A 23,541-nucleotide genomic window follows, 5' to 3' on the forward strand; every position below is an offset into this window, starting at 1 on the left:
TCCTACAGTACAACACCCTCTGGAGAAAAACACTGTCTACCAGCCATATCCTACAGTACAACACCCTCTGGAGAAAAACACTGTCTACCAGCCATATCCTACAGTACAACACCCTCTGGAGAAAAACACTGTCTACCAGCTGCTCCTCTCAGCCAAGCTACAAGGACAAGGCACATTTGCCCTCGAGACATAGGTCATTTCATGCAAACAAATATACATACTGTACGTATAATGCCGTTTTGAGTTTGAGGAATAATATCGTTTCTAATTACCATATTCTGCAGGCAAGGACAGACAAATAAGATACACAATCATAACATTGGGCATTTTTGTAAATCTGAGTTCATATTGAATTGCTGGTGTAGGCCAGTTGTTTTGAATAGTTGCTGTGAGCCATAACCAATCTCAATACCAGACTGTGGAGACCGGCAGCGTTTAAAAGAATGAGCACTTCATTATGAGCGAGAGCCTGCTCATGATCTCCAAGTCGCTCTGATTGCCATAGTTGTCAGACTAGTTCCTAACAGTCCAGCTGGCTTGTATGTGTTTGACATTGGGGTGATATACAAGTCTTTTACTCTCCCTCCTCCAGCAGGGTCCTGCTGCTGCAACCTGGTAGTTGCGTTTCTAAAACAAAGATCGGTTTTTCAGCAACATTCTCAATTCATTAATCGTCATCAAGCATTTTTTTCATGAATAAATTGCCATTACCCGGTACCCTAATAAGGGGCATCTGAATCAGCAAGACAAAGTGACACTAATTTGATATGGATTTGTTAAATACCAACAAATGGGGATTGATTCCTAAACACAACTGACCAATCTGCATGCGATTTTCAAAACCAACCCTGGATGTAACAGATTCATTCACCACACAGATGTCACATGGTTGTATCAAAGTAATAATTATCTTAAGCAGTGACCCATTACCACATCCACATTGATTCCTTGTTTAATCATATTAACAGGTTTGCATGGTTAAAGTCCATCGTCTATCAGTGTTAGGTCACATTGTCTACTTAAGGGGAATAACATTCCTGTGTGAATCAATGAAGCACTCCCCGGTCCTATTACATCAGGATAGTGCTGCAACTCAAGGTTGAGTGTCAGTGCCTGACAGATTAAAGATTAAAGTCAAATTAACCAATTTGAGTGTACACACTACCTTACTTCAGTAGATCCACTCTTATGAAAGAAGTAGTGAAGAATACACATTTGTATAGATAGGACTAGTTGAGTGGTAAGAATAATTATTTTTGGACAATATGTTTGAGGAGTTGCACATTCTCTCCAGATAACACTGTCTGGGAGCCGAAAGACGCTGCCTCATTCACAGGGGAAGGAACACATTCTCTCCAGATAACACTGTCTGGGAGCCGAAAGACGCTGCCTCATTCACAGGGGAAGGAACACATTCTCTCCAGATAACACTGTCTGGGAGCCGAAAGACGCTGCCTCATTCACAGGGGAAGGAACACATTCTCTCCAGATAACACTGTCTGGGAGCCGAAAGACGCTGCCTCATTCACAGGGGAAGGAACACATTCTCTCCAGATAACACTGTCTGGGAGCCGAAAGACGCTGCCTCATTCACAGGGGAAGGAACACATTCTCTCCAGATAACACTGTCTGGGAGCCGAAAGACGCTGCCTCATTCACAGGGGAAGGAACCTAAATGGGGAACATTTTCTAGCAGAACTTGGAAACAGGAGTTGAAAGAGAATTAAAATCACAGATAAAGTTTGAGCACAAATGCAATTCCCCTTCGGCGCAAGCAATTAAAAGAAGCTTCAATCAGCCCATGGATCCATCTCCAACTGGCCTGACCTCACGTTCAGACTGCAAAAAACAATGGAATTTTCCAGCCCAGCTGGCAATGAAGCCTGTCTGCTGGCCCTGAACACACTGGGGTGGATCCTCCATGAGGACCAGTATTTTCCTTCTACTGTACATTGACAAGATTATCCCCCCCCAAAAAACATGCTTATTTAGATACATTTTGTACATATAAACATATAAAAAAAAAAATCTTTGTGCAAAATATGAACGTGGATAGTTTTACAGTACAGCATGTTCACCAACACCTCCATGTTGGCCCTAATGATCTTTCCCTATATAAATACACATTTCACCATCAGTTTGTTACAGTACATTCCCTTATGCTTGAAAAATAAGTCTGATCTCAAACTAACATACTGATAACCAGTGAACAGGGATCTATTGGAGTTGTTAGGTTCGATTTAGAGCTGGTGTCAAATTCTTGCCATTGAAATTCACCATCAACATTCAGAAACCTGAACTGCTAAGACAAGGATTACACCTAAAAACCTAAAGTGCCAATAGAAGCTGAAACAATCTAGATATAGGCACTTGCCTAGAATGGAAACATCCCTTATGAACACAGCAAAATAGTTCATTACACAAAGCATCATGCCATCCCTTTAGATTTATTCCCTGCAGTGAGGTATAGGAGGTGTTGTTTGAGGGTCTGTGCCCAGGGCTGCTGGCCCAGGCCCAGCTTGCAGAGCAGCAGGCTGTGCTCAGAGGTGTTGTACAGGTTGTGGTCCTGGCCTGGGTCTTCCTCCAGGAGGTACAGCTCCCCACCATGCACGTCTGACAGGTTAGCCTGGAAGCTAGCTGGGTCGAAGCCCGCCCACACGGTGAAGCGATAGTCCCAGGAGCGCATAGAATAGCCCATTATCCGGATGTCCTTCAGGTCGGGCAGGTCGGAGTTTTCCTGGGGGGTGTCGGCGGGCCGGGGGTACTGGCTGAAGGCAATGGCCTCAGACTTCTTGCGGTTGTCGTCGTTGTTGAAGGTGTAGGCCAGGTCGTGTCCCTCGGTGCAGAGCTCCACGTCAAAGGAGTTGTCGGGACAGGGGAGCGGGGGCTTCAGCCCAGCCAGGACAGACACAGTGGGGAAGATATCGAGCAGCTCGTTCACGTTGCTCACTGTTCCTCCTGTGGAGAAGAGGTAGTGTGAGTCACAGCCCCACAACCGATAGTCTACTACATTATATGGGGAATAACAATGTTACATAGGCTGCATTTACAGGCAGCCTAATGCTGATATTTTTCACCAAAGAGAAAAACACTGAAAAAGATGTGATTGATCAAAAGCCCAATTAGTGGAAAAATCTCAGTATTGTGTAGACATAGTGGAGCACAAACTTCCTGCAATCTGTCCTGGGAGAATGACTTGCAGAGAGAATAAAATAGTGTCTCAAGGGCTGCATTTACACAGCCAGCCCAAAAAAATCGTTTTCACTAATAGGTCTTCTGACCAACCACAGTAGGTCTTTTCACATCAGCTCTTTTTCCAGGGCTGACCTGATAAGTCAAAAGACCAAGTCCTGATTTTTTTTTTAGCAGAATTGAGATACCTGTCTAAAAGCAGTCCATTGACATACTCCTCACGTCCTATCCTTCTCAGAACCCATTGGATGACAACGCCAGAGGTCCCTCCCCTCTGCCTCCACCAATGGGTTTTGTGAAGACAAGAGGAGAAGACGCAAGGAGTATGCAATTCAATCTTCCTAATGGCTTCCTCTCCTTCACTACCACTGATGGGAAGAAAAAAAACTGGATCGGTTTCCACCACACTGCCTTCATCATCACCACATCTTGCCAGATCAGTGATAAAAAGTGCACGAGGAATGAAAACTAGTTATTGACTATAGGAGTGTATAGTATACCTCGTGTGAAGCGATGCAGTGTTGGGCCAAACACATTAATGTAAGGGAAGGTCTCTGGCCAAGGACGGACTGCAGTCACACCTGCTACGTAGAACATTAGTGGAATGCGAGTGGCCACGTCAAAGTTGCTGTATTTGGCCCATTCTCCATGCTCCCCAAGTGACCAGCCTGTAAGAGAAATTACTCCTATTACAAATACATACCCAAACAACATATTTAAACAAGACTAACATTTAATTATCGCTATACAACATGCTTAAACAGTTCCTAGTCAAGTTAACATAAGGTATGAAGGGATCCAAGCTTGAGGCTGGTGAAGTCTGTCAACTCAGGAGTGTAAAGGCAGAATTTGTGTTGTCACAGCCCCATCTAGTGGACAAACTACACAAGAAACGTACCCATTGACAAACTATTATAGGCTAGACAGCAGTTTGATGCATGCAGCAGATTTCACATCTCTACAGTACATAACGTATTGAAACAGAAGGAAGAATTGACGTACCATGGTCAGATGTAAAGACCACAACAGTGTCTTCAGCCAGGCCAAGATAATCCAGAGTATTCAACAACCGACCCACTTGGGAGTCCATGTATGACACAGATGCATAATAGTGCTGTTGAATCTGGAGCTGAAGCCAACATTTATGGTATATCAATAATACATGACAGTATGCAACCTGCTGTAGTATAATATGCTGCTTCTACCTGTAGGTTTCTGTAAGAATGTTTAGATAGTTCAACATGCATCTGCATCATATCACCTCATGTAACAGATTGGAAGGAAAGAAATCCACCAGTTGTGCTTCAACCATCTACAGCCACATTAAAAACCATATAGAATAGATACCTTGCGCCTACAAATAATGAACGGATACCAAACCAACCTGGAAATCTTTTGGGATCGGCCCATATGGGAAGCTGATGTTTAGAGCGTGGACATCTTCCCTTTTCCTGATGTCAGTCCAGGGATTGTAGGCCACGCTGGGGAGGCCTTTAGGAACGTCAGGGTCTGGAGGCAGGCTCATCTTATCCAGGGGATAGAGTGTCAAGAAGTCCTAATACACAGAGTTAGGCCATTGAAGAACGAAATTACAGTTTACAAGTGCCAAGGCAGTTTCATCAGTATGTTACAAATCATACCATCTACATTTATTGCTCATCTACATCATGGTTTAACCCAGCGTATTCCAAACTCCGTCCTCAGGACTCCAAGGAGTGAACGTTTAGTTTTTTACCTTAACACTACACAGCTGATCCAAATTATCAAAGCTTGATTAGTTGATTTGAGTTAGCAGTGTAGAGCAAAAACGTGCACCACTTGGGATCTGAGGACCGAGTATGGAAAACCCTGGTTTAACCACTCCTGGTGTTACGGTGAAGTAAGTCAGGCAGCTGCAGTACCTGTGGGATTCTGAAGGGAATGTGAGGTTTGTGGAATCCAACAGCCAGAAAGAAGTTCTTGCCAGAATCCCTTGTGGACTTGAGCAGCCTGATGGCCTCCTCTGTGCTCTCCATGTCTGGCAGTGTCCCAAGAGGGGTTTCAGACACATTAACTGAGCACAACAGGTTGGCATGCAGTTTGCCATCACTGCCCTTGCAAACCTAAACAAAGCAGTACATTTCATTCATGCTAAACATTAAACTCTTCGGAATCGTTTTAAATGCATGAGAAACATTTACATTAGGCAGTTAAACTATACATACAGAGGGCTGAAATCAGATAACATGCATAAGCACCTGTAGCAATTTCTTAAAATTAATGTCTACTGAATGGAATCCATTCACTAAAGTAAATAGACTATTCAGTATACTGACATCATTTAAGCCATATGGCTAAAGCCTCTGTAGACCATGGAGTTATGGCAGCAGTCAAGACAAACACTGACCTTCATATTTTCATACTTGAAAGAGGGAGGATGATAAGGAGGTACAGACCAGCTGTACGGGTAATCATCCGAGTGATTAGAGGCTATGCCTTCAGCACAAAACACAGCGATATTAGTATTAAGACGACATGGGAAACAGCCTCTGGCAATTTGATAGATTCACGTCACATGACAAGAGATGTTGCTTATTTTGTGCAATAAGGGGTTTTAAAACATGGAACACAGAAGCACAGAAGATAATTGTTAATTAATTTTATAATGTAGACTAAGAATTCACCAACCAATAACATTAAGTAGGTCTAAGACAAACGGCAGGTCGGCATTTATTGGGATGAATCCTGTCCTGGCGGCAGCTCTGTTGGTTGGTCACTAGCCACAAAGTAAGATTTGAAAACTAAACACACTGCTAACTTTACACCCAACTTTCAATTAGGACCAAAACAAACATTTGTGAATGCATTTTTTAAAAACTATATAGCCAATTTTGACTTTGCGTCTGGCCCATCAAGTAGAAACCACTCAGCCTTCAGGAATAGATTCATCCCAATAAAATGTCAACCTGCTGACAAAATGTCTAGGATCCTTTTACCTGGGTGAAAAACCTTTCCAACCGACATGGTGGTGTAGCCCTTTGACTTGAAGTACTGAGGGAGAGTGGTGTAGTTCCCCGCATGCACTCTCCAGTAGGAGTTAAAGTCATATAACCGGGTTGTGTCAGGTCTACGACTTGTTAGTAAGGAGGTCCGACTTGGTGCACACACTGCTTGCTACAAATTGAATGAGAGAAATTACTGTGCCATTTTGTCTATATAGTTACAATCACTGGTAGAAAATGATTTGCCAACTAAAATAGGCAGCGCTACAGCGTTAAATCACTTAGTTGTAGGACTACCTGGGCATATGCGTTGAGAAAGACATTACTTTTAGAGGCAAGTTGATCAATGTTTGGTGACTTTACAATAGGATCCCCGTAGCATCCTAATGTTGGTCTCAAATCGTCAGCCATGATGAAGAGAACATTGCGCCTATCTAAAGAAAAAAATATTAGTCAAGGTTACAATGGCTGCGTTAACACAGGCAGCCCAATTCTGATTCAATCGCCACTAAAATTGTTATTGACCAATCAGATCAGGTATTTCGCAAAATATCAGAATTTGGAAGCCATAATTGCCCCGCCTTAAAAATCAGCTACAACGTAGCAAGCTTTGAACGAACGCCATACATTGGGCAACATGACTAAAGTTGTAACAATGTTACTGATCAATAATACGTTCTCACAGAAACTCAACATCAACAAGAAGTGACTTACTATAAAAGGTTTTTGAAAAGTGAGTTACCTGTTTTTGCAACAACGTCATGAGAGAACATACACAGAATCAGGACGCAAAACCATTTATGGACAGACAGAGACATCGTGAGGCAACACAGCTTCGCCAAGCTAAAACAATTGTAAGCTAATGAAGCTCGTGCGTGGTCTATAACGGTAGTGCATGGACATATATACACACGCGACAACTAATGACTGTGTCAAAACATTGATCGCATCGTGTCTGCTGAAATACCTTCCTGGTGAAAGGACCTCCCCTCTTTCTATTTCCATTGGTCGTTGGAAAGTCTACGTCATGCTCTGAAACCTAGACGCCCCGCCTTTATTTATGTAGTTGACAGGTATTCCTATCATTTTCAATATGCACAAATGTATTCTATACAAATAAAATCAGTGAGTAGCTACCTTTCCATCCATCCAATTGGCGACAGATTTCCATGCGAATATTCTAGAATCCGCATAACACATTTGGCATTTTCCCATCAGTGGTATGTTTCCACAAAATGGACCTGTTGCAGTTACAAATCAGTGAATGATGACGTAATGTACGCAATGTACTTTTTCGCTTAACTGTTCATGGACGGAATAAAAAGCTCAAGTGCAATGTGTTTCCATCGCATTTTCCACTCTATGGATAGTTTTGTCACAAAAACACATCGCAAATGTGTCAACAGCTCGCAGATGCAGTGCTCTTCTAGGATCTTCATGTAGGTTCTTCTACATGAAGAGATTATTATGGATAAGGCGGACAATATTTGTATTTGTCAAACGGCAGTCAAGCATCGATGATCATGTCAACAGAATAAGACCCTTGATAGGCTATTGGAAAGTAGCATCAAGCGCAATCATCGTGCACTTTCACCACCCTGTGAAGTTCATCATCATTTATTTTATCTGTAGCCTAATAAACTGCATGGTTTCCCGGGTCGTAGTGGGAGGACCACACACCATATCATCACGAGACTCAAAATTGAAGTCGATATGATGGTTATTGTGTCAACTTTTGCACGAAAAGCGTTTTCACCTCCATTTACCACATAATTAATTTGGACCATGGCTGGGAAGACAATGGGAACGGCTTCGGGCTGATGTAGGTTGACTTGTGTGCATATGTTGTTGATTGTGTGAGAATAAGGAAGCAGATTTTACCAAGGGGATTTCTGTTTAAATCTGACAGGTTTTAATAGCGTCTTCCTATTCTTCTTTTCAGGAGGCTATTCATTCATATTACATTACATTTGATAATTGCTCCATGGAGCTAGAAACACAACATTTCATGATTTTGAATTGCAGTGATGCTATAATCAGTGACTTGAATTGTATTTTAGGAAAGCATTAAAAAAGTGGTTTGATTGATTTATAAACATTTTCTTTCCGTAGGATCCAGGCGAAATTCCCAGCATGGCCCAAGGAGCACCAGCTGAAAGGTGTGTCTCACCCACAACTCTACTCTATAGTTTGATAGAAGCAGTGCTGGAAAAAGTACTCAATTGTCATACATGAGTAAAAGTAAAGATACCTTAATAGAAAATAACTAGAGTGAAAGTCTAAAAGTATTTGGTTTTAAATATAGGCCTACTTAAGTATCAAACGTAAATGGAATTGCTAAAATGTACTTAAGTATCAAAAGTATAAACCATTTCAAATTCCTTATATTTAGCAAGCCAGAAGGCACAATTGTATTTATTAACATTTTTACTGGCAGATAGCCAGGGGCACACTCCATCACTCAGACATAATTTACAAACGAAGCATTTGTGTTTAGTGAGTCCACCAGACCAGAGGCAGTAGGGATCCCAGGGATGTTCTCTTGATAAGTGTGTGAATTTAGACCATTTTCCTGTCCAAATGTAAAAGGTACTTTTGGGTGTCAGGGAAAATTGTATTTTCTTTGGGAATGTAGTGAAATAAAAGTTGGAAAAATATAAATAATAAAGTACAGATACCCCCCAAAAACTACTTAAGTACTTTACACCACTGGATAGAAATAACGAGTTGCATGTTTGTTATGTTTGCGAATGCATGCATACCATGGCAAAAATCTATTGTCTATGTCTTTTCAGGTGGGATTTCAGCCTACAATGCCAGGGACAAAAATGTTTGCACCTATGATATAATGGACATGGGCACCACCGGCATGGCCAGATCTCAATGGTTCAAAAGCCAGGGTTATTAAAGAGTCCGGGGGTGACTATTCCAATGAGTCGTTGCCAGATCTCAATGGTTCAAAAGCCAGGGTTATTAAAGAGTCCGGGGGTGACTATTCCAATGAGTCGTTGCCAGATCTCAATGGTTCAAAAGCCAGGGTTATTAAAGAGTCCGGGGGTGACTATTCCAATGAGTCGTTGCCAGATCTCAATGGTTCAAAAGCCAGGGTTATTGAAGAGTCCGGGGGTGACTATTCCAGTGACGTTGTTGCCAGATCCTACTTCCTACCACTTTCTCGTACTTTTCCCCCTACTGTAGGCCTTTACCACCTGTCTTTGAGTCTGCCTATGGTGAAAATATCTCCATCTCTTTCAAGCTATTTGCAATGACTGATGTGTGGTTGTTTAGTTGGACTTAGTTTAACTGCATGTTAGTCTCTTTGGATAAAATACTATGCCAAATTGCTAACATCTAAATGTAGAATACATGTATTCTATCTAGTTTCCAAATAAAATCATCATAGAATTGGTGTTTGGTCAACTTGTATAATGCATAGGTTTGTCAAATTTTAAGCCAGAATCATTTAAGATCCGTACAAAAAACTACCACTAGAGAGCATTGCTGGCCATATATTTTCCCATCAATTCTCCTAGTTCCCCAGCACAGATTATACACGGTGTTTGATTTGGGCAGGAGCTCACTGGAGCTGACTACGGTACCTGTACCATTTATAGAATATTAGCTCAAAAGTACTGTCGAGCTCCTGCACTTATATAAACAGTACCAGCACCCAAATTGAGTACCCGCAACTATTTCAGTCCGAGTCAAACACTGATTTTCTATGGACATAAAATTATTTGACCAGAAAATCCGTAAAGATTTTTTTTTTAAAATACAGATGGAATTGAGACACAAATCATACAAAAAGCAATAGCTAGGGACGCTAGGGGACAGTACACTTGAAAATGTTGCATCTTTGACTGATACTGTTTGATTAAATTGTTTGGTTAATTTTACAGTTGATATTTATCTAAAGAAAATTCCCAGTGAGTCAACTGGTGCACACAACTCGTCGACTTTCTCGCGGACGGCATGGGCGGTACTCCAGTGCTTCTGCAGGCTAGTTGAAGACACGAGACTTCAATGGGCCAGATCTAATCATCACAAATCACCGAGGTCTTCTTGACTTTGATGGATGACTGCGTACTCTGAAATATATAACTCAGTTTGTAAGTACCATTTTCTTCAAGACGAACTTAGAGACAATTGTTTGATTGATGCGAAGCTTCCATATGGTTCGCTCCAGTTTTCTATTTTGCTTTGTGTTAGATTCGCAAAAAGCCTGTTGAATTCAGTTGATGGTTTCTTCAACTTCACCGAAGCGTTGTTATTGAATTATACCTCATTTGAAGAATCTCCTGGCATACAATTCGATGTTATATTTAGTTTGCGACTCATTATCCTCTTAAATATATTTTAAACAATCTTTTATTTAAACATTTTTTACAATATCCTATTATTGCAACACATAAGGATAATGGTGATGAGTGTTTTTGCTGTTTCAATAGGCTGTGGTCAATTTAGTCCAGTTAGTCCAGTTGCTTATTGCCAATAGCTATCTGGTATGATCTGTCCATGAATAACTTGACATTCCTTATTAGAATACAAATAACGCCCCATTTTAGGGATATAAAATGCTGTTCACTATTGCCAAGTACCTCAACTCCTCTACAGAGTTGAGCGCATAGGCTACCAGAGGTAAAACATAACTTTTTTAATTCACGAACCTCTGACTCAGAGTCCCTTTACATGATACTTAAAGAATGTACATTCTTAAACCCTTATCATGTACCTATGTTTGACCTCTGTTGTAGCATGCCTTTGTTTGCTGAAATCCATACTTTTGAATAAAACCTTAATCAAACACAACCACCGACTCAGCAATAAAAATAAATGGTTCCAATCGTTTTTCCACCATTCATTTTCCCATAGGGGATTTTAGAAACACTTAAAATAAGGTCTGTGTCTCATGTAGGCTTACCCTGGCGTGACGTTTTGATTAGTTTTTCTAACAACGATATATGGCATTATTTCTGAACATAATGGCATGAAGAAAGTGTATTGGCTTTGGCAGCTGGTCCACAAAGTTTTTAATAGGGGTCAGTTCTCAACCACACCCATTCGACCAGTAGGACCAACCAGATTGAGCCATGGCACTAATTCCATGTTTTCAATAGAGGATATCACTAAGAGCACAACACTTAAACCATTTTTTAAAAGCACAATTAGTTGATTATCACCATGCAATTAAACCCTTCAGATAAATACCTTCTCATGTGCCCTTAAGGCTCACACATGCTGTGGAGCAAATGATTTGGAATGGAAGGAATGCCTTGTGAAAACAGCAACAACTGTCGGTTAAAGGCAGACTAGAGGGCCTTTAGCAGTTTAATCTAGCAGTAAAACCCAGCAGGATCCCTTTTCACGTGGAGAGTGGGAGAGCAGAGTGGGTCGTTTCAAGGGTCAGCTCTAAAAGGTTTCCAGCACCATGAGAAGAGAACCAGGCCAGACCTGGTGTGTTGTTGTTGCTGCTGTATAGACATCCCTGTCTGTCTGTGACACATTCAGCCTCAGCCTCCCACCCAGCATCGCTAGCTCACTAGCTCAGTTCTACAGTATAATGTTTTTGTTATTTACAGTTCTGCTGCATACATGGCCTTAATTGGAGTTGATTAGAGCCAGAGAGATCGCTGCTCGTAGAAGATGTGTCCCAGATGTGAGCAGGAATTCCGAGCGCTTTGTAAAGAAAAGAAACAGTACTCTGCAGGGGTTATCTAAAGAAACCCGAGTCAGAGAAAACTGTTGAGGGGATGAGGGATTCAAGAGATCAGGGGGGAAAGGGCCTCCTGCTCAATCATGGGCAAATATTTAATTCTTCAGAATTCATCTTTATATAAGTAACTATAGTTAAAATCAGTGTTATTTTACTCTGAATTTCAACTACAGTATCTTGGTAAACCACAAAGTTGAGGACAATCACAATGCTTGATATTTGCATTTGCACTGAGAAATGATCTCATGTCCTTCTCACCATCGTTAGCTGCTTTACTTTCTCAGTTCTGAGCAAAGCAGTGGGTTTCTGTGGGGGCAGTTTAAAAATGGTTCAGGAAATACCACAAAAAAAATCCAGGAGTAAAACTGCCATGTGTTTTTGAAATGAGTCCACATATAGTTTGTATGAATTGAGATTTCCTGTGTGTGATGATCTACTCTGTGACTGGTAGTCTGTCTGGATGTTTCATTACTAAGATAATGATTGCTGTCGGTGTATAGAAGACACCAGATTGTATACATTGAGTTGATAAGCTAAGTCTATTGATTCTAATGATGTATTTGATCAATTATTTGTTATCACCCAAGTCATATTCCTTTGGAATGTCATTAAGTAGAGTAAACGCTATGGTAGTGCTGTGGTTACTCTCTGTGACACAGGCTTCTAATGTGTTTACACTTTCAGGATGAGGGAAATATTTCATTTTGAAATGGAGTCTCAGAGGTCTGGAGCTAATAGAGTTTCAGTGGATTGTTTACGTGAACACATTCTTTCTTCCTAGGAAAATGGCTCCACTTGGATAGATTCCAAGCAGTTCTGGCCATTTTGGTTGTATTCTGATCCAGCTTTACCAAATCCTTCAGACCCCGATCTCACATAGAGATGTTCAGTTAAAAACTTTCAGACTGACTTGAGTTATTCATGAGTAAAACGTTGCATTTGTTTAATTTGACTATTGTTGTAGTAAAAGGTTTATTGTTTTGCACAAGTTAGCATTCTGCCATAACATACTTCTGGGCAATTCCATGGTGACTTAGATTTTTCACTTTAAAATGTGAAACAAAATCCATTGATTGGAAAGTTAAACAAACCATACAACTCTATGCACAAGGACAACTGTTAACAATTCCCACAGAAAAAGTTACAAAAACACATTTTACTTGAACAGTGCAGATGCAAAGTTTGGTAACATAATGCCGGTTTGTACTGTTTATCTGATAATTAGACTGTTTTTCTGATAATTATTATCCAACCTGTGGATCAGTAGCCCATATTGATTTTCTACTTAGTCGTGCATATGAATTGACATCCCAACATGAATGACACAAAGGTTGAACCATAGTTAGCCATAGTTAGAGGTTAAGATTTAGACATCTGTTGTCTGTGTTGACTCAGACTCTATGGCAGGGTGGTACTCTTGGTTGGGCTGTTTTGTTTTTCTGATGGGGATAGGATAGAGTTCCTAGCCAGGACAATCCTCATGTCTCCTCACGACACCCCCTATCTAATTATCACAGAGACACGGGTCAGATCGGCTGGAAGTAAGCTGCCTGGTTGAGACAATAGCTGCAGGCTGCCGCTCGGGATTAGGCTAATGACGGGGGAAGGAGTGGGAGGAGGGGGGTGGAGATGGGTGGGAAAAGTAGCTTGGGGCGGGCTGTTAGTTCACACTAGTGTCCTCTCACTGTAGGCAGGTCACTGGGAGGGAGGGAGGGCAGGTAGCCTCAAAGTTAGCTCTGTGTCGTTATGGTTGTCTTTCTGCCGTTCTGTCTTAATTCATGTACATGAAGAAGAGGGGTGTTTGTGTGTAGTGGACTGGTGGCCTTTAACGTTGCAGTTGGGGCTTGCACAGGGACTCTTCCACTTGCCGCCATCACTCAGACAAGCTGGGAAAGGATGTACTGCCTGCTGGCTCTCTTGAACATTCCCAACTAGAAACCATGGCTGGATTTTACGGCTGCTTGCAAGTAAAGAAGTAAGTCTGTTCTCTCTGCTTTTCTGGTTCAACTTGTTTGATATCCTGGCAAGGTATGAAGACAGGGGAAATATGTATCGCCAGAGCATTTATCTGAAGTGAACATAGTCATGTATGCTATTTGTCCCAGGCAGTCTTCTTAATGTACATGTCTGTCTTTAGAGAAGGGCAATAGTTATGTTCTGATTCTGAACCCTAATATTAGGACACAGTAGGCCTGAATTGATTCGGCAAGTCAAAAAAGATGAATAAATAGTTAATTTGTAACTAAGACCACTGTTGTAGCCTCGTGGACTAGATTGTAAATGCACTGTATAGGGGCTGTTTATTCGCAGTGTTAAAGAACCATCTCCCCCTTTATCCTTCCGTCTCAAGACATTAAGAAGACAATAAAAGCTTTATTGACCCCCTCACTCAGTTCATTGATAAAATGTGAGAAAGAGAGCCAGGCAGCCTTTTCTTAAACTGTGAACTGACCCACTTAACAGTAACAGCCTGAAAGGGATCAGCACTTCTCCCCCAGAGTGAGTAACTGACTGCCACGGTTTATTCACATCCATCCACATCCCAAACATCCATTTCATGGTTTGTGTCTGTCAGCTGTCCCAACTAAGTTCCTCTTAGCAGAAGTCTGGCTTCATGTGACATCTTGTACACAGACGGACTTAGAAATGGAGAATGTATGACATACAGTATAGATGAGGACAAAACATAACATGCTAGTGTAAACAGCTTGGCTCCGATGTGTGGAACACCTGCAACGTTTCACATGGTTCTCGTTTAAACAGTCATCCTTCCTTGATATTGGACCATAAAGCCTCACTTTTTCCAGATGGAACTTGTCTGATCTGGTTTAATCCTCCTTGTCCTACAGAACAGGGGTAAGGAAGGCTGCGTTGAACTATGCTCTACTACTAACGCCAAAATGTTTATTTTTCCTCTTGTTGGATTCATATGTTCAAGCTATTATTGAAGATTAATGCATTCACGCATGTTAAGCCCTGTTGCACACAACATCATGTGAGCGCAACACACAGAATGCCTCTCTTGCTACACACAACTCGTATTTGGGACAGATGTGTGGCCTAACCCTTCCGCACTGAATGCACCCTTGATACAACTTGTAAATTCAATAAGCTTTTTTTCAAAGTCAGACTTAGTCACTCCTCTCATTTAGAAAGAGTGAGGAGAGGAAATTCCATGGGTTTGTGGCTCTGGTTCAAGACAAACATTAAGGTATGTGAGGTTTTACTCAACAGCTGAAAAAAACTTTGAAAAAACAAAACTTTACTGTGATGAGCAGACCATCCACTTGGATGTGCAGCCTCATATATGGGGGCGCCACCCAATGAAAAGTGTTCACTCAGCATAGCAGAGAATGGTGGGTTGAACCTCCAATAAAAAAAAGACAGCACATCCTTCCTTGATATCCTGAAAGTCCGCCCATTGTAACTACTCTAGGAGTTCTTCCTTCCAGGCAGCTGTGTCCTGCAGTAGCCTTGTCCCGGGTACTGTGCTTCTCCTGTTAAGTTTCATTGGAGCTCCTGTTTGGTTGCTGTGATCATCTTGTATGTTCTGGGGAATCGATGGCTTAGCCAGATTGCATTCAGTTTGGACATCTTTATGTAGGGTTACTGGCCTACTACACCCACTACTAATGAACTACACTGCACATCATCTACGGTGCCTTCGGAAAGTATTCAGACCCCTTGACTTTGTCCACACTTGGTATTATTATTCTAAAATATATTTTTTAAATTCACTCATCAATCTATACACTTTTTATTTTATTTTACCTTTATTTAACTAGGCAAGTCAGTTAAGAACAAATTCTTATTTTCAATGACGGCCTAGGAACAGTGGGTTAACTGCCTGTTCATGGGCAGAACGACAGATTTGTACCTTGTCAGCTCGGGGGTTTGAACTTGCAACCTTCCGGTTACTCGTCCAACGACCCTCGTCCAACGACCCTGCCCCCCATAATGACGATGCAAAAACATTATTAAACCCTGAAATCTCACATTTACATAAGTATTCTGACCCTTTACTAAATACTTTGAAGCACCTTTGGCAGTGATTACAGCCTCAAGTCTTCTTGGGTATGACTCTACAAGCTTGGCACACCTGCATTTGGGGAGTTTCTCCCATTCTTATCTGCAGATCTTCTCAAGCTTTGCCAGGTTGGATGGGGAGCGTTGCTGCACAGCTATTTTCGGGGGTCTCCAGAGATGTTAGATCAGGTTCATGTCCGAGCTCTGGCTGGGCCACTCAAGGACATTCAGAGACTTGTCCCGAAGCCACTCCTGCGTTGTCTTAGCTGTGTGCTTAGGGTCGTTGTCCTGTTGGAAGGTGAACCTTCACCCCAGTCTGAGGTCCTGAGCGCTCTGGAGCAGGTTTTTATCAAGGATCTCTCTTTGCTTCTTTCATCTTCCCCTCGATCCTGGATAGACTCCCAGTCCCTGCCGCTGAAAAACATCCCCAGAGCATGATGCTGCCACAACCATTCTTCACCGTAGGGATGGTGCCAGGTTTCCTCCAGACATGACGCTTGGCATTCACGCGCTCCAGCAGGTGTATCTCACTGATCATCCCTAAAGCCAACACCTCATTTGGCCGCCTTTCGTTTCAGTTCTCTGCTGCCCGTGACTGGAACGAATTGCAAAAAAATCGCTGAAGTTGGAGACTTTTATCTCCCTCACCAACTTCAAACATCTGCTATCTGAGCAGCTAACCGATCGCTGCAGCTGTACATAGTCAATCGGTAAATAGCCCACCCATTTTTACCTACCTTATCCCCATACTGTTTTTATTTATTTACTTTTCTGCTCTTTTGCACACCAATATCTCTACCTGTACATGACCATCTGATCATTTATCACTCCAGTGTTAATCTGCAAAATTGTAATTATTCGCCTACCTCCTCATGCCTTTTTGCACACAATGTATATAGACTCCCCTTTTTTTTCTTCTACTGTGTTACTGACTTGTTAATTGTTTACTCCATGTGTAACTCTGTGTTGTCTGTTCACACTGCTATGCTTTATCTTGGCCAGGTCGCAGTTGCAAATGAGAACATGTTCTCAACTAGCCTACCTGGTTAAATAAAGGTGGGAAAAAAATAAAATAATTCAGGCTAAAGAGTTCAATCTTGGTTTCATTAGACCAGAGAATCTTGTTTCTCATGGTCTGAGTCTTTAGGTGCCTTTTGGCGAACTCCAAGCGGGCTGTCATGTGCATTTTACTGAGGAGTGGCTTCCATCTGGCCACTCTACCATAAAGGCCTGATTGGTGGAGTGCTGCAGAGATGGTTGTTTCTCCACAGAGGAACATCGCGTTCTTGGTCACCTCCCTGACCAAGGCCCTCCTCCCACGATTGCTCAGTTTGGCCAGTCGGGCAGCTCGCTTTGTCATTATGGGGTATTGTGTGTAGATTAATGAGGAAGGCTGTAACGTAAGAAGATATGGAAAAAGTCAAGGGGTCTGAATACTTTCTAAATGCACAGTATATCTGTCCTCGGCGCTCCATGCTCCACAGGCTATGTGTATAATTTAGACTGCCAGAGGACTCTTGCGCCAGTTATAATTTAAAGGCATGCCTGTATAAACTACCAAACAAAATGGCCAGTATAATTTCTTGGCATTACTGCTAAATATATTCACATGGAGCGTTTGATTTTTTACCTTAAAAAAAACATGCATAAAACTTTGGTTTCTGAGAATTTGTGTTCAACATAACTGAGTGGAATGTGTTGTGTACCGTCCCTACTTATTGCTTATTTATTTATTTATTTGCGCTGTTACATAGGCATATTAGTCTATATTGGATTAACTTCAGATATGGTTTGATATAAAATAATGTGAACTCCTACAAACTCCCTATTTCCTTTTCCATAAATACTAGAAGTATCTTGGATGTTGAGAAGAATACGGTCTCCGAGGACACTGAGTGTGTGTGAACATTAGAATCAAGGTGTTGTCTGTCTCGTACACCTTGCTAGTTGCTTGATTGCAAAACATAGGTGACTCCTCATATCTGGCTCTGAAATAGGGGATCGTCCAGTACTGAAATAGGGGATCGTCCAGTACTGAAATAGGGGATCGCCCAGTACTGAAATAGGGGATCGCCCAGTACTGAAATAGGGGATCGCCCAGTACTGAAATAGGGGATCGCCCAGTACAAAAACAATACTCAAACCTGGCTGTGTCTTGGAACTGGCCGACTCAACTGTTGAACTCCCTGTGATCGAGTATTTTCTCATCTTCTAAATAATGTTTTTGTTTATCTAACAAGCTATTTTGTTCTCATAATGTAATACTGCTCCTTCCCACCAACTCTCTTCCCTTTCAACCCCTGAAAAGTTAAGACATGAAACAGAGGACGTCATCGCTGTTGGTCAGTATTGGAGTCAGTTCAAGGTCAGTCCATTAGCCCAGCTGAACCCTCCTGCCCCTGAACCATGTTTCCCCACTGCGTCATGCGTACTCTGTTGTGTTCTCTCCTTTTCTAGAGGATGTTCATCTATGGAAGTAGAGCTGTGTGACTGGGGTTGGTCACATGGTCAGACCCTGGGAGGTTATGGTTCATAGGCTAGCTGTGACAACAACCCCAGGCTGCATTCTCCCCAGAATGCTCTCTGTTGGTCACAAGTAGTACTCCTTCCCATGGTCTAGTCTATACAGATCCCCAGTCTCTCTCTTATTATCCCCTAGTCTTAATCAACTGTGTGTGATGTGTCTGTGTGTTTGTGTTGTAGATGTATTAGTAGTGGGGGGGTTTCAGTCACACATTGTCTCCCTTGGTGTTGGTGGTGGGGGGTTTCAGTCACACATGGTCTCCCTTGGTATTGGTGGTGGGGGGTTTCAGTCACACATTGTCTCCCTTGGTGTTGGTGGTGGGGGGTTTCAGTCACACATTGTCTCCCTTGGTGATGGTGGTGGGGGGTTTCAGTCACACATTGTCTCCCTTGGTGTTGGTGGTGGGGGGTTTCAGTCACACATTGTCTCCCTTGGTGTTGGTGGTGGGGGGTTTCAGTCACACATTGTCTCCCTTGGTGTTGGTGGTGGGGGGTTTCAGTCACACATTGTCTCCCTTGGTGTTGGTGGTGGGGGGTTTCAGTCTATCTCTGAAGTGTTATTTCTCTGTGAAACAGGTAACATTTACTCAGAGATACAGAGGAAATGAAGAGGCCGATTGGATCTCTTTCTCTCTCTCTCTCAATTCAAAGGGCTGACAAACATCGTGGAATGTTTCAACTCACAAAATAATACTTGTTTATTGTTTATATAATATCTTTAGTTTAGTAAAGTTACTACTAGACAACACAGTGTCTGAGAACCTGAACTTTTTCTCAGGTGCTTTCTGTTAGATTGGTTTTCATAACAGTTTTCATAACTATTCTAACAGAAAACACCTGAGAGAAGGTTCAGTTTCTCAGACAATGTGTTGTCTAGTAGTAACTTTAGCTAGTCTGGAGTGGGCCTGTCTGTTGTGCTGTTTGGTACAAGCATTGCCAGGGGAACAGGGAAGCCAGTTTGAATGTATGTTTATTTATAACTGTCAAGGGTTTGTAAATGGTTGAAATAAACTAATTCAACTAATGTAATCAAATGCACTGAAAAAGGCCTGCAGTTAGGAGTTCAACATATGACATTCTCACAGCTGGAATAATGATGTTGCCATGTGTTTATTGATTATTGAAGAAGATTTCAGACACAGAAGGCACATGTTTTATCTCACACAAGGAACATTCTGTTCTTATTGAACAACAATGACATGGATGGGGTAGTCTCAGGCTGAGTTGAATAGCTTCAAGCTATTGGGACAGGGCCTTGGACTTCAGCGGCGATGTAACTGTAGATGTTAGGTAACCGCAGACACAGGAGGCTTCCAGCAGCTTATGTCACACCAGGAAGCGGAGTCCAAGAACTGCCTTTGAATTTTCTCAGCTGGGTTTATATTTATTCTCTGACTGCCTCCGGTATTTGTGCTACACTTCTGGGTGTAATGGTTACAAGTTTTAGTATTGTAACTTCTAATCATTTCGTTCACTGTTTTTGTTGAGTGTTCCTTGCTCTTATAGTCATCACATCCAGACTTAAGCTAATGTGGAAATGAACAAGTCAATCCTAAGATATTATATTTGAGAATTCTTCATTAAGACCGCCCCCGAGACATGGATATAGATTTTGACAAACATAGCCGCTCTGAGCTCATCAGGTTCTTGACAGAGTTGGCATGAAGCCATATAGGCGGAGGAGGTAATTACCTTATTAACGGAGTAATTCGTTTAGCATGTGCGGTCGAAATCCAAATTGCATCCACATCCTGTTTAACCATTCCGTGGGGCCAGGGGTTGAGACTAACTGTCACTGACCGCTGATGGCTTCCTCCTGCTGGGTTGGCATGGCGTGTCTGAGGCTATCCTGCTGGGAGCTTCAGACCAGCGCTAGCTCCAGCCCCAGGCAGCCCCCTCCAATAATCTGCCCCAGGCACAGGCTGCTTATCTCCGCCTCATCCTGTGACATGACAGGGCGGTGTCACTGAGGGCATTGTAGTAGAGAGAGATTGGTAGGCTGAGACCATCCCTGATCTCTCCTTCTATAGAGAGCAGGGTTATGGATGTGGTTGTTGCCCTCAGTGGAGATGCACACAGCTGAGTTACAGTAAATAGGGATGAATGAAATAGTGCCTGATTGAATCTACATTGTACTCAGCCCAAACTGACTGTGGTCTCATTATTAGTTGCCCAAATCCCTGGAAGGCTTCCTTCTAAAATATAGCTAATTATCTCTCCCTTTGCTCCATAGTCAATGGCTCTCTCCCTCTGCTCCGTAGTCAATGGCTCTCTCCCTCTGCTCCGTAGTCAATGGCTCTCTCCCTCTGCTCCGTAGTCAATGGCTCTCTCCCTCTGCTCCGTAGTCAATGGCTCTCTCCCTCTGCTCCGTAGTCAATGGCTCTCTCCCTCTGCTCCGTAGTCAATGGCTCTCTCCCTCTGCTCCGTAGTCAATGGCTCTCTCCCTCTGCTCCGTAGTCAATGGCTCTCTCCCTCTGCTCCGTAGTCAATGGCTCTCTCCCTCTGCTCCCTAGTCAATGGCTCTCTCCCTCTGCTCCGTAGTCAATGGCTCTCTCCCTCTGCTCCGTAGTCAATGGCTCTCTCCCTCTGCTCCGTAGTCAATGGCTCTCTCCCTCTGCTCCGTAGTCAATGGCTCTCTCCCTCTGCTCCGTAGTCAATGGCTCTCTCCCTCTTCTCCGTAGTCAATGGCTCTCTCCCTCTTCTCCGTAGTCAATGGCTCTCTCCCTCTTCTCCGTAGTCAATGGCTCTCTCCCTCTGCTCCGTAGTCAATGGCTCTCTCCCTCTGCTCCGTAGTCAATGGCTCTCTCCTCTGCTCCGTAGTCAATGGCTCTCTCCCTCTGCTCCGTAGTCAATGGCTCTCTCCCTCTGCTCCGTAGTCAATGGCTCTCTCCCTCTGCTCCGTAGTCAATGGCTCTCTCCCTCTGCTCCGTAGTCAATGGCTCTCTCCCTCTTCTCCGTAGTCAATGGCTCTCTCCCTCTGCTCCGTAGTCAATGGCTCTCTCCCTCTGCTCCGTAGTCAATGGCTCTCTCCCTCTGCTCCGTAGTCAATGGCTCTCTCCCCCTGCTCCGTAGTCAATGGCTCTCTCCCTCTGCGCCGTAGTCAATGGGGTGGCAGGTAGCCTAGTGGTTAGAGCGTTGTGGCAGTAACCGAAAGATTGCTAGATTGAGTCCCCGAGCTGACAAGGTACAAATCTGTCGTTCTCCTCCTGAACAAGGCAGTTAACCCACTGTTCCTAGGCCGTCATTGTAATTAAGAATTTGTTCTTAACTGGCTTGCCTAGTTAAATAAAGGTTTTTAAAAAATTACTCTCTCCCTCTGCTCCTTAGTCAATGACTCTCTATCTCCCAGCAGTGACTGCAGTATCATGGCCTCTGGACCATCAGATGTGTTGACCAACCAGGATCCAGCAGACACCACTGAAGAGTGCACAGGTAAACCCATACTTTAACTAATTGCTAGCCCTTTAAAGGGGCTCTTCACTTTTCTCTGGTCATGGAACTCTGTCTGTCTGTGGTAGTGCTATGGTCAATGTGTGACAGCAGATCTTTTTTGATCAGATTTACAGTATCTAATCTTTACAGTATCTAATCTGTGGATCTATGCCTCCCCTGAAGATTTGCGTCTGAGAAGCCTTGTGGTTCATTGCAAGTTGAAGTGAGATGATTTTATCATGATGAGAATCCTTCCACAAGATCCATGCTAAAGTATCAGTGTTTCTTCTAGACCAGTGTGCTATTATCTCTTTATTGCAGAGAGCACTGGGCTTCAGGGAGGATCAGGTCAAGCTTAGGAAGGAGATTTTCTTACAGTTTTATTGGCAGGAAATGAAGTACAAAAAATAAGAACATAAGAACACATTTTCCCACTGTCTGTCTGCCAACCCTTCACCCTGCTGTGATGCGCTCTGGGAACAAGGAAGTCAGGATCTGCAAGGTCAGGCTGGGAAGCGTCTCTGGAGGGCTAGCTGGGACGTGGATTAGCCCTTTCCTTCAGGAATAGCTCCCACTGAAAAGGGGAATAATCTACTCTATAAGATTGAATTTCTAAAGCGGAGCACGGAGGGCGAAGTCCGTTAAAATAAGTAATTTGTCAATGGCTGGTGGTGTGCTGGCCGGGGGATCATTTGGAATACCCTGATGGGCGGCTGCCTCATGGCAGTATCCTCGTGACGACCTGGGAGGATAGTGGGGGACAGGGGTGACTATTCCAAGGAGTTAATCTTCAGTCAAGATAGTAGTTCTTTGTGTACTACAGACTAGGTCTTGGTCATGACTCTTCCCAAGATTTTTTTATTTATAATACAGTTTATTAGGTACAACCATCTAATACTCCCGAGTGGCGCAGCGGTCTAAGGTACTGCCTCTGTGCTTGAGTCATCACTACTGACACCCTGATTTAAAATCCAGGCTGTATCAAACCCGGCTGTGATTGGGAGTCCCATAGGGTGACGCACAATTGGCCCAGCGTCGTCCGGGTTAGGCCGGTGTAGGCCGCCATTGTAAATAATAATTTGTTCATAACTGACTTGCCTAGTTAAATAAAGGTTCAGTAAATAACATATTTTTTTCATAAAAGTTCTGTATCGGACCCCACTTTGCCTCCAGAACAGGGTGAATTCTTCAGGGAATAGATTCTATACGGTGACGGAAACGTTAGTTGCTGAATTGGTATCAAGGGACCTAACGTGTCCCAGGAAAATATTCCCCACACCAGTATACCACCGGCACCAGCCTGTACGAGGCAGGATGGGTCCATGGACTCGTGATGCTTACACCAAATCCTGACTCTGCCATCAGCATGATGCTACAGGAACTGGAATTTTGTCGAACCAGGCAATGTTTTTCCACTACTCAATTGTCCAGTGTTGGTGATCGTGTGCCCACTGGAGACACTTCTTGTTTTTAGCTGATAGGAGTGGAACCTAGTGTGATCGTCTTCGGGTAATAGCCCATCCGTGACGAGGACTGACGAATTGTGCGTTCCATGATGCCGTTCTACACACCATTGTTGTACTGCACCATTATTTGTTTGTTTATGGTCTGCCTGTTAGCTTGCATGATTCTTTCCATTCTCCTTCCACCTCTCTCATCAACAACCTTCTCGGT

At 43.0% G+C, this 23,541-nt stretch overlaps 2 protein-coding genes across 7 annotated transcripts in view; one reads left to right on the plus strand and one right to left on the minus strand.

The window, feature by feature from the left end:
- Positions 1 to 936: 936 nt before the first annotated feature.
- On the minus strand, positions 937 to 7,143 carry ids (iduronate 2-sulfatase). Its single transcript, XM_029659468.2, has 9 exons — positions 6,916 to 7,143; positions 6,471 to 6,607; positions 6,168 to 6,345; positions 5,579 to 5,667; positions 5,094 to 5,294; positions 4,577 to 4,747; positions 4,195 to 4,321; positions 3,693 to 3,860; positions 937 to 2,958 (listed from the first exon to the last, which is right to left on the minus strand). The coding sequence occupies exons 1-9, from the start codon at positions 6,989 to 6,991 to the stop codon at positions 2,429 to 2,431; spliced, it is 1,677 nt and encodes a 558-aa protein (XP_029515328.1). The 5' UTR covers positions 6,992 to 7,143; the 3' UTR covers positions 937 to 2,428.
- Positions 7,144 to 10,096: 2,953 nt separating this feature from the next.
- The window catches only part of LOC115129289 (CRACD-like protein), a 33,392-nt gene continuing 19,947 nt past the window's right edge, over positions 10,097 to 23,541 (plus strand). Inside the window, exons 1-3 of one of the 6 annotated variants that reach the window (XM_029659469.2) lie at positions 13,585 to 13,861; positions 18,221 to 18,277; positions 21,785 to 21,867. In XM_029659469.2, coding sequence (XP_029515329.2) covers positions 18,228 to 18,277; positions 21,785 to 21,867 — 133 coding nt within the window. In that variant the 5' untranslated portion in view covers positions 13,585 to 13,861; positions 18,221 to 18,227. Of the gene's footprint in view, positions 10,283 to 13,584; positions 13,862 to 18,220; positions 18,278 to 21,784; positions 21,868 to 23,541 lie in introns of those variants that run through there. The other 5 variants (XM_029659470.2, XM_029659474.2, XM_029659473.2 and 2 more) reach the window with 5 other exon arrangements.

This window comes from Oncorhynchus nerka, linkage group LG5 (assembly GCF_034236695.1).
Source record: "Oncorhynchus nerka isolate Pitt River linkage group LG5, Oner_Uvic_2.0, whole genome shotgun sequence".
Lineage (NCBI taxonomy): Eukaryota > Metazoa > Chordata > Actinopteri > Salmoniformes > Salmonidae > Oncorhynchus > Oncorhynchus nerka.

What these genes read in the sequence shown, in the direction of transcription:
- ids (XM_029659468.2), bottom strand. Translation starts at nt 6,991, where the DNA reads ATGTCTCTGTCTGTCCATAAATGGTTTTGCGTCCTGATTCTGTGTATG. An exon ending in TTCCCTTCAGAATCCCACAG is followed by an intron (nt 4,748 to 5,093) that starts GTACTGCAGCTG and finishes TCTGTGTATTAG; the next exon opens with GACTTCTTGACACTCTATCC. An exon ending in ACTGCATCGCTTCACACGAG is followed by an intron (nt 2,959 to 3,692) that starts GTATACTATACA and finishes TCTTCTCCACAG; the next exon opens with GAGGAACAGTGAGCAACGTG.